Consider the following 14982-nt stretch of genomic DNA (forward strand, 5'->3'; position numbering starts at 1 on the left):
TTGTTCTCTGCCCAGACCAGCATCGATAGTTCCTTAACATTCCACAGATCGGCTCCTCTCTCCCCCACCCCACGCCCATGATTCTGGAAACACACGTTGCCTCGATCACTACCCGTGATCAGTTTGGGTCCTGCCTGTCTCTGCGACACTGCTCAAAACAAGAGCCTCAGCGTCACACACGTCCCCAATCAGGGCACGTCTTCTTTATGACAGACGACGTTACTACTTCCCTCTGGTTTTCAGCAAGATCCTTTATTTATCTTCTGATCCCCAACCACGTCACATGAACACAGGTAGCCAGGTACCTGCGTGGGCTGTTGGTTTTGTAAACGTAGAGCAGTCAGGATGTATAGAAATCATGCACCTCAGTGATTCTTTAACAAGATAATTAATTAGTAAAAAGACTTCAGCTGTATTGGAAAGTTCTGCCTTTTCCTGCATTCTCATCACTGATGAAGCATCTGTGCAGACATTTTGCTCGAACGTGGACACGTTCCCTTTGCACACTTGCTAGTTACTACCCAGTGCATTTCAGACTGTGTTTGCTTCAGACAGTTGTACCTTGTCGAAGCTGCTCGTTCCCATTCTGATATAAACCTTGGACCTGTACCTGTGACCAGGTATACTGCAGACCACTCCCTGGCTTTGTAAATCTGACGCTGCCCGTGATACCTTATTCCAAACAAGGCATCTCTAGCACGGCTGGCTGGCTACGCTTTCACGAATCAGTTAACAGAGGCGGTTTCTAGACTGAGTGCCTGACACTGGCTTCCTGGCCTTTCCCTTTGGGAAGAGGTCTGCAAGTTCTTCATGGGAGACCAGAAAGCCAGCACGGCGACCATGGGTCCTTTGGGTTTGCAGGTCTTCCCTGTGTCCTCACTAACGCCCACTGGCTTGGGTCACTGTCACTCCACGCATACCTTTGTGTAGTGACAAAGACACAGGCCTGACTCTTCCACTATCTCTGTGTCTAGTGTTTGAACATTTATGTACAAATAAATGGAAAAAAACAAACAAACATAGGCAACAGAACTCCAAAGCAAAACAGACACTTTGGTCAGATCTTTGATTCCAGTTTTGCCAAAGAAAGGTTTTCCCAGAATGTCACTGGATGAGGGAGGTCTTATCCTACCACGGCTCTGATCAGCCAACCCAGTGGTCTTAATGTTCATCACCATGGACTCAAAACAACTAAATCTGGGAATCTTCCAGGCCTGGTTTGGCAGTAGGGCTTCTGTAGGCAGTGAGGTAAGTGGATTACACATTTCGTGGCTGCTCTGTGCGAGCTGCAGCTTGGCTCTTGGGGACACCTGCTTGGGCTTTGCCGGAAAGCCGGGTTGAAAAGACAGCCTCCAGTCCCACGGGCCGAATGCCGTTGCCATCAGGGACCTGCTGGGGGTTGGGGTGAGGGGAGCGATGGTGACGGTTTCCCTGCACCCGGACGCTGGGCACCACCCTGACCGTGTCTGGCAGCCTCTCCACCTGCTACTGAAGCCGCCGGGTGCGGGGGCTGCAGACCCTCCCCCTGCCCTGGAGTGGCTGCAGGGTCCCCTGGGTGCCAGCATCAGAGGCCAAGTTCCTGCAGCTCTCTGGTTTGCAGTTTTTAGGTTTTTCTTCTTTTACAATGACCACAAGAAGTTCTACGTTATTACATTCAGACAAATGACCATTTGGTTACTGTATTTCAGAGCACTCGAAGAAACAAGTAGCAACGAAACACAGACTCACAAGGGCACTGAGTCTCTGGTCACAGAGTCAAAGGAATGCGCTATTAGGCCGGAAAAGAATCTCAGAAGCAAATGATTGGAAGGAAAGAAAGAAAGAAAAAAACAAAAAACCTAAGGAAATACAAGCTGAAAAGTTTCCATTTACAATAACCAAAGGAAAGAGGGACCCGACAGGATATAAAAATCCCAGATAAGACCTTTCCATTGAGGCAGGTTTCTGAGCGTGGAATCGCGACACGGGCGGAGGCTGGACGGTGCCACAGTCTGTCCAGGCTCGCCGCGGCCCCTCTCACCGACTCCAGCACGGGAAACACCCTCATCGTCCCGGGGCAAAGATGAAGTCAAGGGCCTGCCGTTCGGCCGCTGCGACGTTTGGATGCCACAAATCCACCATGAAAACCACCCGTGGGCCGTCCTCTGCTGAGCCTGGGGGAAGGGACGGGGCGACAGGAGGGGGTCAGACCACCCGAGAGCCAGGACCCAGGCAGAGCTTTGGGGCAAGGGCCCATCCTGTCCCTCAGCCCGGATCAGGAGACCCTTCCTCTCCGGTCAGGAACGTAACGTGGCTTCGTGAGGCCCCGAGCGGGGTGGATGGAAGGGGGCGGAGGGAAGGCACAGGGGAGTTTTCGGGGCAATGAAGCTATTCCGTGTGACACTGTCATGGTGGATACACGTCCTCATACATTTGTCAAAACCCACAGAATGTATAGCACCAAGTGTGAAGCCCAGTGTACACTACAGACTTCAATAACAGTGTGTCAATATCAGCTCGTCAATTGCAACCAATGAGGGGAAACTGTGTGTGGGGGCGCGCAGGGGTGATGCGAAGGGGCCTACTTGGTAATTTCTGCTCAATTTTTCCAAAAACCTACAATCGCTCCAAAAACTAAAGTCTATTAATTTTTTTCTTTAAAAGAAAAAAAAAAGGAAGCGGGGGGAGGGCGGCCACTCACCTTCATGGAACGCGGTGTGCAGGAAGGAGTCATCGAAGAGGAGGCAGCGTCCTTCTGCCCAGCACTGGGGCTCTCCCCCGACCACCAGCTCACAGCCATTTGGAGTTTTCAGACCTCATGGGAGAAACAGAAGAAAGAGGGTGAAGGCTGGCGGACGCGGGGCGGGCCAGGAGGCGGGGGCCAGCTGCTTTGGAGACAGCCTCCTGCCTCGCCCCTCCGGAGCCCATGCCATGGTCTGAGTGTCTGCGTCCCCAAAACATTCACACGTTGAAACCTGAACCCCAGGATGACGGTGTCCGGGCTGGGGCCTTTGGTGGGGCGGTGGTGATCAGCTCACGAAGGTGGAGCACTCACGAACGGGAGTCGGGGCCCCCGTAAGAGGCCCAGGGGCGCTTGTTCACTTCCTTCTAGCTTGAGGACACAGCAGGAAGGCACCGTCCCTGCACCAGAGGCGGGTCCTCACCGGGCACCGACAGTGCTGGCGTCTTGATCTTGGACTCCCTGTGCTCTTGGCAAACGCTCATTCCTTCACTGGCTTCGTCTGTTCTGGGTCACGGACTCCTCTGATCAAAGCCACAGACGGAGGCTTGCACAACACCTTTGAGACTCCAGAAGCCAAACCATGGGACCCCCGGAAGTCGAGGGAGGTCGGGTTTAGAACCCAGCCTTGCCCATAACTGTGCTCACCACAGTCCCACCTCTAGGGCCATTTTGGTTGCAATGAAAGACGGAAGGGCTCACACGGTGTTCTCGTCTTTGGGTTCTAACCTTTAAATCCATCTTAAGGCTGGAGGATGGCAAGTTCTGTCTGAGTTTCTCTGGCCTCATTCTGGGAAACTGGAGGACACCCCCAGGACCTTGAAGAGGAAACAGACTGGCACCTTTTAGGGAGACAAACGCTTGAAATGCAAGTGGTGAGGCCCAGGCTAGGGTGCCATGACCCTGGAGGGGTCCAGCTGGACCGCTGCCATGCGTGCCCCCTCACGTCCCCACTTCCAACCCAAGAGTCTGCAGAAACACTTGGCCCCTGTCACTGCCTCGATGGCCATAAATGAAGACACCATCACAGCTGTCTAATGATTTCAGAAGGGGTTGGGTCAGCCCGACAGCTCTCAGGAAGGACAACCCAGGAGGAAGCAGAGCCCGGGAAGAGGGGTTGGGATGGTGGGGGTCTGTGACTCACTGTGACAACAATGACCCTGGGCAAGTTGGCATTCTCCCTGTGATTTAATGTCCTTTATGACAAAATGAAATGATTTTCTCTCCAGCAGCCAGAGTATTTTAATGCATTCTTTGAACCAGAAATAATGGTTCCAGGAAGCATGTACGAAGTAATAATTCAAATAAAGAGGTCACATGGAGGAGAAGGAAGGACAAAGGACTCAGGGACAGACATCTGGCTCTATCCGTTATGTGCTGTGTGACTTTGGGCAATGCACTCAACCTCTCTGAGCCATACCCTTCTCATCTGTAAAGAGGGGATATTAGCACACTTAACCTTCTAGGGCTGCTATGCAACTTTTATCCTTGTTACCAATAACTGAAGACTTACTGTGTACAGGTTTATGCTAAATAAATACTTTATATACATCACTTCACCCATTTTCTTTCTTTCTCTTTTTTTTTTTTTTTTTTGAGACAGAGTCTTGCTCTGTTGCCCTGGCTAGAGTACAGTGGCATCATCATAGCTCACTGCAACCTCAAACTCCTGGGTTCAAGCGATCCTCCTGCCTCAGCCTCCTGAGCAGCTGGGACTACAGGTGTGAGCCACGACGCCCGGTTATTTTTTCTATTTTTAGTAGAGATGGGGTCTCCTTCTTACTCAGGCTGGTCTTAAACTCCTGAGCTCAAGTGATCCTCCCGACTCGGCCTTCCAGAGTGCTAGGATTACAGGCGTGAGCCACCGCACGGGGCCACTTTACCCATTTTCCAGATGGAACAAGTGAGAAGTTTATTGATCTGCTGAAAAGTTACTACGTAGTGCTTGCTAAGCCGAGTCTGGCTGGCTCCAAAAAACAGGCTCTTATAAAACTGGGCACTATGATATAAATTCTAGTTATACTATCAGCAGTGGTATTCAAGTGATTGCTGATTGTCCTGTGGTTGATATGTTTCAGTTCTCAATAGCACATTTCATTAAGTAAGCCGACACTGTGGATTTCCCTGCGCTGGGTAGTAACAGCTGGGGGTTATAAAGGCGCTCAGTTTGCACTCCCTGGCCCAGGGAGAGGGCCGCACAGGCCACGTTTTCCTTTTGTGTGTGACTCAGGTGAAGGAATAGGTAGCTCTCTGCAGGGACAGCCACCCCAGGGGTTTCAGAGAGAAGCTCCCCTTTCTCTCCATAGATGATTCATCACCACGTGCCACGGTGCAATGGAAAAGGGCCTGGCTTGCTGGCTTGACACCCCCTGCTGCCTGCCCTCCCCCGCCCCCTCCCCCTGCTCCAGCCTTCCCACGGCCCATGCCTGCCTACTGCCCACAAACCAGCTCAGCCACCAGAAATGATCAGTACGTCCCCAAACAGAGCATTCCAGTGGCTCTAGGGCATAGAAGCAGGCCCTCCACACGGCCTCGGACAGTCCCCCATGTGTCCCAGGCTCCTCTGTGGCTCCGGGCTTGCTGCTCTGTCCCCACCAACCCCCGAAGGAAGCAGGAAGGAGGGGGCCCACCAGCGGCCTCCACTTCAGGAGGCTGGTGACCGACGCTCAGGGTGGCCGAGGCAAACACGGGTTGATCCACCGGCACGACCCAGCTAGACTGCCAAGAAATCTGACGACACACGCACAGAAGAAAAACAAGGAGTCCAGTTGTGCTTATGTGGCTAGAGTTTGCTGAACACGACTCAGGCATTTTCATGCGGTATCTGCCTCCCCGGCAACATCTGCCTGGTGAGTTTCAGAGGTGGTTTTCTGCAAGTTTGTGGCGGTGCCTCTGGAACATCCAGCCCCACGCACGCACGGCCCGGAGCTGCCCTGGGGCTGCCCAGGACGTCGGGACTAGGTGACGCCACTTCTGCAGGTAGCTCACGGCAGGGCTCGGCAAACGTGTCCCAGACAAATGGGCTGTGGAAATGAAGAGCAGTGGCTGGGGTCGCAGAGGGCCGCGGGGACAGTTCCGTCAGCCACAGCTGAGACAGAAGGCGGAGCAAGAGGAGAAAGAGTTGGCACTGTAAGAGCACAGTTCCGTATGTGCGTGTGTTTATAGCCCGAGCCTTAGAAGCCTGAGCGGCACACAGTTTGGAACTGCAGGTGCCTCCACCTTCAGGCCAGGTGTGGCCTCACACACCTTTGTTTGCTTGCTGGGCGGATACTAATGTGCGTATGACGGTGTGAAGAAGGAAACGGTGAGAAAACCCAGCCAGGGAGCTCGCCTTGGCCGCGGAGAACCAGCCACACCGCAGTGGGACGTTTTCCCAGGTTTCCTGCCGTCCCTGGGAACATGGAGGACCCGCTTTTTCCGGCAAGTACCTGGCCGGGCGGAGAGCGGCATGGCAGGCCCCAGGGGTTTCACATGTGCACACCTGCACATGGCTATCGTACACACACACAACACGCACTAACCCACGGGAAGCAAAGCCTAGCCCAGCCCTTCCTCCTCGACACTCCTGCCCGGATTCCACCACACTGATCCTCGAACGCCCTTCCCTGTCGTTCTGAAGCTTTTAAAAAACTTATAAAGGAAAACCTTTAAAAAGGAAAGCTTCGCTCCTCATTGCACACAGCCTGGATTCGCACGCCTGGCTCGACGCCCTCCCCCCCACCCCGTGGTTCGCTCCCTCCCGACCCGTCCGACCTCAGCCCACACCGCTGGTCTCCCCAGCCGGCCTAGACACGGCTCCCCCAACCCCCCGGGGGAAGACTCCTCTCCCCTGCTCCACCCTGGGGGCGCCCATGGATCCTGCAGGCTCAGGCGCATGTCCCCAGAGCACCCCAACTGCAGCCCTTGCTCCTGATCTCAGAGTGCGCCCCGGTGCCTCCCACGGCGGTTTCATTGATCCCGGGCATCACTTGGATTATCACCCACCACTTATATTAACTGACCGCCCTCTACCTGCCAAGCACTTTACACGTGATAGTTCTACCCAAAGCACCCCAGAGGTAGGCATTGTTGCCTCCATTCTGGGGGGCAGAAAATGGAGGTTCCCAGAGCTTCAGGGCCCTGCTCAAGGGCGAAGCCAGGACTCGAGTCCAGCTCTGTTTGTTTCCAAAACCTGTTCATTTTCTACTGTGTCCTGAGAGCGGAGACCACGTCTCATGGACCGTTTTTCACACTGTCCGGTGATCACAGGGTTTGATCACCATAGCTACCAGCTACCATTTATCAAGTGCAGTCACGTGCCAGGCACTGTGCCAAGTGGCCATATAGGATGCTACTTATTCAGTCCTCTTGATAATCCTGGGGAGTAAGTACCATCTCGCCATTTTACAGATGACGAACTGAGGCACGGCGGGACTCAGTTACCTGCCCAGAGTCTCACTGCTGACCACAAATTCAGGTCCCACCCCCACCTCCCAGAGCCTCCACCCTGTCCTGCCTTTACTCTTGAAATCCCTACCATGTCAGCTGCTCTAATCTAGTTATTTCTTCTTCTTTTGTAGCAGGGAAGTCCTCTGTCCAAACCACGTCTTACTCAGATCCCCACACAGAGAGCGGGAGCAGCAGAGCTAATGTGGGTGAAGAGGGGGCGGAGGGGCCGGGGCTCCCGGCTCAGGCTCCTCCCCCGGCGGCCCGAGGCTCCTCTGCAGCACACGGTTATGAAATCCCTGCTCCAACCTATATGCCAGGCTCCTATTTCTGCTCTTCCTTCTGCAGCTGAGGCGGCGACGCAAACTTCCTACAGCTGGACGTTGCTAAGGCCATCTCAGCACACTCTCGTGTGGGATGCTAACCAGGGATGCCACCATCCCGGTAACCAACCTTTCATTAGCACTCGCCAGGAATGGGCATTCTGGGGCACGAATACCCCTATTTACCCAGTTATTTCTAAGCCAGCATTGATTCAGTCCTCACCCTGTATCAGGCTCTGTGGGAATAAATACTTTGCTATACATGTTAGCCTGATCAGATGCTCAAATAACTCTGTAGGGGGTGATCTTTGGACCTCTTCTTCCCAAATGAGGAAACTGAGGCTCAGAGAGGTGAAATGACTTGCCCAGAGGAACGCAGCTAGCTGGCACACGCTGCCCACAATGGCAGTCTAACTCTGGACCCAGTTTGCAAAGCTGCTGCCGTACACACAAGACACATCTTACCAATCATCTTAGAATCTGAATTAAATAAACTTAACACCAAGTATCATTTCATCCCTGATCATTCTGCAGACACTGAGCACCTTCCACAGCCTCCTGGACATCATTAAGAACCTCAGCAAGCATCTTAACAGTCTTTGAGGGCTGCACTGTGCAAAACAGTAGCCACGAGCCATAGGTGGCGACTGAAATGTAAACTAAAAACTTAGTCCCTCAGTTGCAGAAGCCACATGTCAAGCACTTAACAGGCCCAGGTGGCTGGTGGCTACTGTCTTGGACAATGACGATGGAGAACATTCCCATCACTGTGGAAAGTTCTTTTAAACAGAGCTTCTGTTAGAAATTAGGTTTATACTGACCGTAAGATTCTCTTTGACTCAATCTCTGCTGTCAAAATAGTTTACATGCAATTCACCAATTGTTGATAAAAGTGCAGGGAACAATGTCAAAAGGCACACGATTCTGGCTACTGGAGCTTCCACGATGTCTCCATTCCCACAAGTCAGAGGGAAGGTACAGGAGACCCCTGTCCCCGCGACATACCTAAATGGCACCGGATGCGGATATTGGTGGGTCCATAGTGCTCCGTTATCACAGTCCCGGGGCTCAGCACGGAGATGCACGCATTCCCAAAAACATTGTTCCCAATACAGGTCCGAAGACTTCCGAGCAAGCGGTACGTCCGTGGGCACTTCCTGCAGTTCCTGGGGACGCACACCCCCTGATTGACCAAGTAATAGGTGAACCACTCCCCGCTGGGGGTGCTGTTCATTTTCCAGCCCTGCGGGAGGCTGCAGTTTGAGAAGGCTTTGTAGAGGGTCTCGAACTCGCACAGGATGGTCTGGAAGTTCCGTTCCAGCAGTTCCACGTCATGTTTCTGCGCGTCCCGCGAGAAATACGGCGTGGTGGGGAGGTCAGGCAGGAAGAAGACCTCGGGCTTCTGGATGGAGGGCCGGCTGTTGAGGTACCGGCCCTGCTCGCGGATGCCCTTGTGGATGCGGCCCATGCCGGACCAGGAGTAGCGCTTGGCGTACTCCTGCAGGTTGTGGTAGAGCTTCTGGTTGAGGCCCTCGTTGTGGGCGCAGCGCACGCACTCGGGCGACTGGCAGTACACGTAGCCGTTCTGCAGCCCGTTGGCATCCACGGCCTGCATGAGGGAGTTGACGGACACGTAGGGCCGGGGCTGCTCCCTGCCCACGTGGTAACAGTACCACACAAACAGGACCAGCAGGCAGGCCACCGTGACCACGGCGGTGGTGTCACAGTCCCGCACAGACTGGATGCCGGTGGCGATGCAGTCCCGCAGGCCATCCAGCGACCAGCTCCAGGCCACCAGCCACTCGAGCGACATCTTGGGGGCAGTTGTTACTGGGGGTGTGAAGCAAGGTCAGACAATCAGTCCTCGGGGATCCTGAGGGCGCCCACACCGTGCAGGTCAGCGCCGGGGGGAAGGGACCGCCGCGGCAGGGGGAGGCATGGCTGCCACTGGTCCTCGGAGCCTGCCAAGGGCGGCATTGATAAGAGACGGGGCGGCCGGGCCCACCACTCCACTCCCAGCAAAAGTCACTGCGGTGGGGGGAAGAGGAGCTGGTCTTTGTCACATTAGCAAGTGGCGCTGGTCCCTGTGCAAGGAGTTTTGGGGAAGTCCAAACCTGGGATGAAAAACAAAACAGCGTAAATTTGATACCTGGAAAAGTCCTCAGCCGAAATGCAAAGTCTCAGATCATTCGGGAAGGCCCTTCTTGGCAGGGGACACACTTTGGAATCTTGTGTACTCTCCCCACTCCGCCGCTGTCTCCATCTCCCGAAAGGCCAGTGGTGTTTAATCTGCATCAAGTCCCCCATCCAGCAGTCGCGTCTGCTTTGTGCCATCGGTAGGACGTGCTATTAACCTCATGTTACAGATGAGGAAACTGAGGCTCAGAGGAATCACATAACTCACCAGTCTACACACCAAGCAGGGACACAAACCCCCTCTGACTTCAAAGCCTGTATCTGTCCATTTGCTGTACTGTTTCACCGCAGGTATTTAATACATGTGTCCTTTAATCTTTGTACCTTTTATTAAAAAGAAATCTGGATTCAAAAGCATCTTAAAAATGGCAAAGGGACTTTAAAAACTGCAATGTTCTCCATTCTACTTTCTCTTTTCAAGCACTTCATCCTTCTTACTTAATCTCTCTTGACCTTCGGATGGGGGGGGTGGGCTGATACCAAGTTGAAAAGGAAGTGGGCACTCTGGGGTCTCATCGGGGGCAGACACAGGCATTTTCTGTCTGCCTGCTTGGAGACTACCCGCTGGCCTCACCCAGGGGGTTACGAAAGTAAAATGATGGGGACAGAGTGGAAATAAAAGTCCTCCCAGGATGCTAACTCAGTCTCCCACAACCGACAGCATCCCTAAAACGGCCAGAATGCTTCGCCACTTACCTGGCCGAGGGTTAGAGCCAGTGTCTGGCACCTTGCTTATCCTCATGACCTAGGCCCAGCGCTCAACTGTCACGCTGCCCAAGTCTATAAAATCCTGGCTGTGTTTCCCAGGCTTCTCTGAAACCTTTTGTCCATCCTACTTTTTCTAATCTGATGAGAACAGCCAGGTCTCTGTTCTGCAGGTCTGACACAGTCCCTCAGCCCGAGGGGCACAATTCAGAACACTCATTTCGCATTCTTATCCTCTCTTCTGCCAGGCAACAAGAGAAGTGAAAATCCTTGCGACACAGCAGACAAGAGCCCAGACTGGAGAGGGGTTGACCTGAGTATTAATCCCAACCTTGGGCAGATCCTTTCCCCTAAGTGTCAGTTTCTTCGTCCATTAAACGGGGTTAATGTTCATCTCACTGGATGGAGATGAATGATGACAGATGGATGCAAAGCACTTACGATTAGGGCACAGTGAGTACTCAATACATGCAGGTGACTGCTGGGGCATGTGACATCCATACCAATTAGCCAGCAAACCAAAGGCAGAGCGTGGGAACAAAGGTATCTCAAGAGCTGGAATCCCAACAGCTAAAGGTAAATCCTGGACACTCTTGTTGCCTCCATATCACGAGTGATTTTTTCTCCTCCTCAGATTTGCTAAGTCAAAAATGAAAGGGAAACCTTAGGTGCTCATTAACTGCCTACTTGCTTCTTCCCAGTCTCAGTCGAATAAAGAATCACTTGACTATAATGTTTAGTAAGTCAAAAACACACATGCTGAATATTCATGGAAATTTTTTATGTTTCTAGGAAAAATACAAGAGTGGGGAGGTTAGAAGCTGAATTTTTTTCTCCCATGTTTTCAGTTGCTTCTCAGACTCAGGAAGAGAATCTGCGAAGGAAAGGCTGGGACCCACTGGATGCTAAGAGACCCGCCCCCCCAGCCCCCTGGATCTCTCTTGATTATATCACAAACTGACAGCTGTTTCCTCCTTAGGAAAAGGGAAGAAAGTCTGGATGAACGGTGTTTTGTTTGCAAGCCATCCCCCAAACAGAATCCCAGCATTTCCGACATTCAGTGTGAAACTATCATCCGTGTGATAACAAGCACTTTTACTAAAAGGATTTCCTTCCTTACTGAGCTAAACCCCTAATTGGAACTTTTAAATTCAGTCTCTCAAGAGGACAGGTTTTTCTTCAGTGTGCTAAGAGTGAGATGGTGGTAATTTACCGAGCACCTGTTAAGTGCTAGTTCCCATCAGCCCCTGCTAATCGCTAAAGTTTAAGTCAATCAAAATGCAAACAGAGCAAACAGGGCGGATAACAAGGAAACCTCTCCACTGGACACCCCGGCTGCTTACCCCCTCCTCGGGGAAGCCTCAATCTGTACAAAGTCAGCCATGAGCCCTCCCTAAAACTGAGCTATAAGCAAAAGGCAGTAAAAGATCCTGACCCCCTGAACCCCAACTTTGGACCCTCCTCACAAGCTCATAACAGCACTGAGAGCTGAAGTTGGGACTTTTCATATGTGTCAGTCACTTTTAGCCAAAATATGCTGGCAGGCCTGTGCACCCAGAAGTGGATTTATAAGCTCACAGCTGAACTGTGACAATAAAAGAAACCCTTCCATTTGTAGGGTGACTGACAGTTTTTAGGCACTGCTTCAAACATTTGACCCTCACAGGCACCCGGTGACAACTCGCCATCCCCCCCAGGGGAAGCAAATCCATTCCCTCCCCCCTGTCTCAGTGACCATAGTAACTTCCAGCTTCCCTCCCGCATCTGTTCATTTTCATCTGTGTCATTCCTGTCCTCATCAGGGATGGGGAATCTCACTGCAGCTCTGCACTTTAATCATATGCAATCCCCGATCGTAAAGGTCAGTTGGCTCTGGGAATAGGGTCTAAATTCATGGCCAGTTGGTGAGCAGGTCCAATCAAAGAGAACTTCTGACACAGTGCACACCTGGGAGACAGCCTCAGGCTTGCCTCGGTGTACCTGATTCATATGACCAGTCCTAGAGCTTCTGGTCACTCTCAGGATGAAGCCAGGTCACCCTGGAAGCCCCCCAAGGTGCCTGATGCCTGTCACCCTCTCCACTCAGGCAGGAGCCAGAGAGCTGCCCTGGGGCCAGCCCTTCTGGGAGCGCACCTGGGGACCTTCCCTCCTCACTCTCCCGGCCAGCTTTTGCAGTACCCACCCGTCCTGGAGAGTGGGAAACAGGGGAGGGCAGAAGGTGGGTTAACACAGATGGTGACCACCAGGAGGGCAGAGAAGGAGGGAGATGGGACGATGGAAAGGTGAGTGTTGCCAGGAAAAGTGGGCGATCCGCTAAAGATCAGGGAAGGAGGTTATGGCGCGTGATAACTCATGGGACGGGGGAAGAGGGTCACCACGGAAAATATGGGAAGTGGGTGATGCTGAGAGCTGGGGGAGGGGGAGAGGAGGCGAGGAAAGGGAGGTCACGGGGGGAAGGAGGAGGATGGGGGAGGAGATCGCGATGGGGCAGGGGAGTGGGGGAGAAAGAAAGGGGGACGTAAGGAGGAGGGTGATGCCCGGCCCGGGTCGCGAACACGGCCGCGGCGGCAGCGCTCAGCACGCAGCGAGCGCTCAGCCTCGGGGCCCCTCGGCAGGGCCGGGATGCGGGGCGCAGGCGGGCACCAGAGTCCCGGAGCATCCCCGGCGGAGGCGGCGGCGCCGGGCGGGGAGGACCGCGGGCCTGCAGCCACCGGGCTCCCGCCTCCAGCCCCGCTCCTGGGGTCGGCCCGGCCGCTCCGCCCTCCCGCCCCGGCAGCCCCCGGAGACGCCGCTTACCTGCGCCCCGGCGCGCGGGCGGCGCGGGCGGCTGCTGGGACCGATGCGACGCCGCCGCCCGCGGGCGCGGATGCCCCCTGCCCGCGCCGCGCAGCTCCCGCCCGGCCCACGCCGCCGGAGCCCGAGCCCCAGCCCGAGCAGAGCCGCGCCGGTGCCCGCGCCGGTGCCGACGCGCGCTGCGCTCCGCGGGGCCGCCGGGACCACAACTCCCACAATGCCGCGCGCTGCCGGGGGGCGGGGCGCGGGGCCGGCGGGGCGGGGCCGGGGACCCCCACCGCCCCGCACTGCGCCCGCCCCCAGCGGGGACCCGGCGGTGCGCACGCCGCGCGCCCGGCACGAGGGTCCCCGCCTGCGCCCCGGGACGCCGCGCCGCCAGGCCGGGCGCTCGGCAGTGCACTAGTCGCGCGGCGTTGTTCGCCTCGCCCTTTGGTCCCTGCCCCGGGTCTCTCCCTGTGCTCCCTCCCGTCGTCTCTCCGTCCCTCGCTCTGGCTCCGGAGTCTCTGCCTTCCGCATTTCCTCCTCTTCCTTCTCTGTCACTTTCCCCCTCACTTCCTCTCGCCCGAGCGCCCGGCTTGCCTGTGCTCACTGACTCAACATACACTTCTGCGGCCTCTCGGGCACTTGGGACGAAACCGCAAATGCAACAGCATCCTTGAGTCTCAGGGAAACTCCTTCCCTCGGTACGAATGATGGCGGGCCCACCTCTGCGTTTGGCCTGTGCGCGCGCTGAGCGCCCGGACAGGCTCTGCCCTCAGGGAGCCGCAGTCTAGCCGGAGGCGACAAGCCGTGCCCAAGTCCTCGAGGGGCTGGCTCTGCCACCGCCCGCCGGGCAGAGTGGTGGGAAGGGAGAGCACAGGCAGGATGATTGTGTGACAGGGGACCTGGTAAGGTGGGGACGGAGGCCCCAGGGAGGCGGCTCAGAGGAAGTGGCCTTAGAGCTCAGGCCTGGGGGAGACCAACGGGATGTGTTAGGGGCGCCAGGGGCACCATGCATGGGTGGGTTCTGGGGGGACAGAGTGGGATGGCCTGCCCGCAATCTGTCTGTCCCTGTCCCAGACCACCTCTTGTGTGTCCCAGAATTCATCTCTGCCATGGCCCAGAATCCACCTGGTCTCTGACCTCAGAGCTTGCCTTTCCTGTGAAGGCCTAGAATCTACCTCCTCCTTGTCCCAGAACCCACCTCTGTTATGTCCCGGAACCCACCTTGTGTCTCTCCCAGAATCCACTTCTTCCATGTCTTAGAATCTACCTCAACTTTTCATTTCTCCCCTTTTCTCAACTCCAAAGGAGGAAGAACATTTTTTTGTGTTTAATTTCTACTAAAATTAACCAAAACGGATACATTGGGAAACCGTAAAATGCACACAGATTTGCTCAAATCAGCACAGGCATCAGATTTAGAAGCACTAAACAGGACGCGTTTCTTTATTGTAAGCCTGAGCGGTTGGGGCGGGGGGTAGGGTGGAGAAGGTGGGGGTGGGGGTGGCCATTTGACCCGTCTCACATTTCACAAAGTCGCTCAAGTTTAGACTTCTCCAAAGGCACTTTTATATTCAGTTACAGCATCACCCTGGCAGGGTTGGAAAAAAATATTTTTTTCTATAGTTATAAATGTGTGTTCTGTTCTTGGACCACACTATCTGTAATACGTTATGAATTAATATTGTCCATTAATCCCATAATTATCTTTGACCAGTGCAATTATGTAATATCTATAGACCAACGGCTCTGTGTTTGCTGAGAGTATTTATTTGTTCAGTGACAATATTACTGTACAATTTTGCTAACCCTGCCTGCCATTTTGTCATCTTTTTAATT

At 54.3% G+C, this 14982-nt stretch overlaps 1 protein-coding gene across 1 annotated transcript; it reads right to left on the reverse strand.

Annotated features, from left to right (window-relative positions):
• Positions 1–231: 231 nt before the first annotated feature.
• Positions 232–13372, reverse strand: ASPHD2 (aspartate beta-hydroxylase domain containing 2). The gene is made up of 4 exons (XM_069497369.1): positions 13165–13372; positions 8473–9581; positions 2681–2794; positions 232–2153 (listed from the first exon to the last, which is right to left on the reverse strand). Exons 2-4 carry the CDS (start codon positions 9278–9280, stop codon positions 2044–2046), a joined length of 1032 nt encoding a protein of 343 aa, XP_069353470.1. The 5' UTR covers positions 9281–9581; positions 13165–13372; the 3' UTR covers positions 232–2043.
• Positions 13373–14982: the final 1610 nt, after the last annotated feature.

Source organism: Eulemur rufifrons, chromosome 21 (assembly GCF_041146395.1).
Source record: "Eulemur rufifrons isolate Redbay chromosome 21, OSU_ERuf_1, whole genome shotgun sequence".
In the NCBI taxonomy this organism is placed as follows: domain Eukaryota; kingdom Metazoa; phylum Chordata; class Mammalia; order Primates; family Lemuridae; genus Eulemur; species Eulemur rufifrons.

What these genes read in the sequence shown, in the direction of transcription:
- ASPHD2 (XM_069497369.1), bottom strand. Translation starts at nt 9,280, where the DNA reads ATGTCGCTCGAGTGGCTGGTGGCCTGGAGCTGGTCGCTGGATGGCCTG. An exon ending in CCGCATCCGGTGCCATTTAG is followed by an intron (nt 2,795 to 8,472) that starts GTATGTCGCGGG and finishes TTCTCCCATGAG; the next exon opens with GTCTGAAAACTCCAAATGGC. An exon ending in GCACACCGCGTTCCATGAAG is followed by an intron (nt 2,154 to 2,680) that starts GTGAGTGGCCGC and finishes CCCTTCCCCCAG; the next exon opens with GCTCAGCAGAGGACGGCCCA.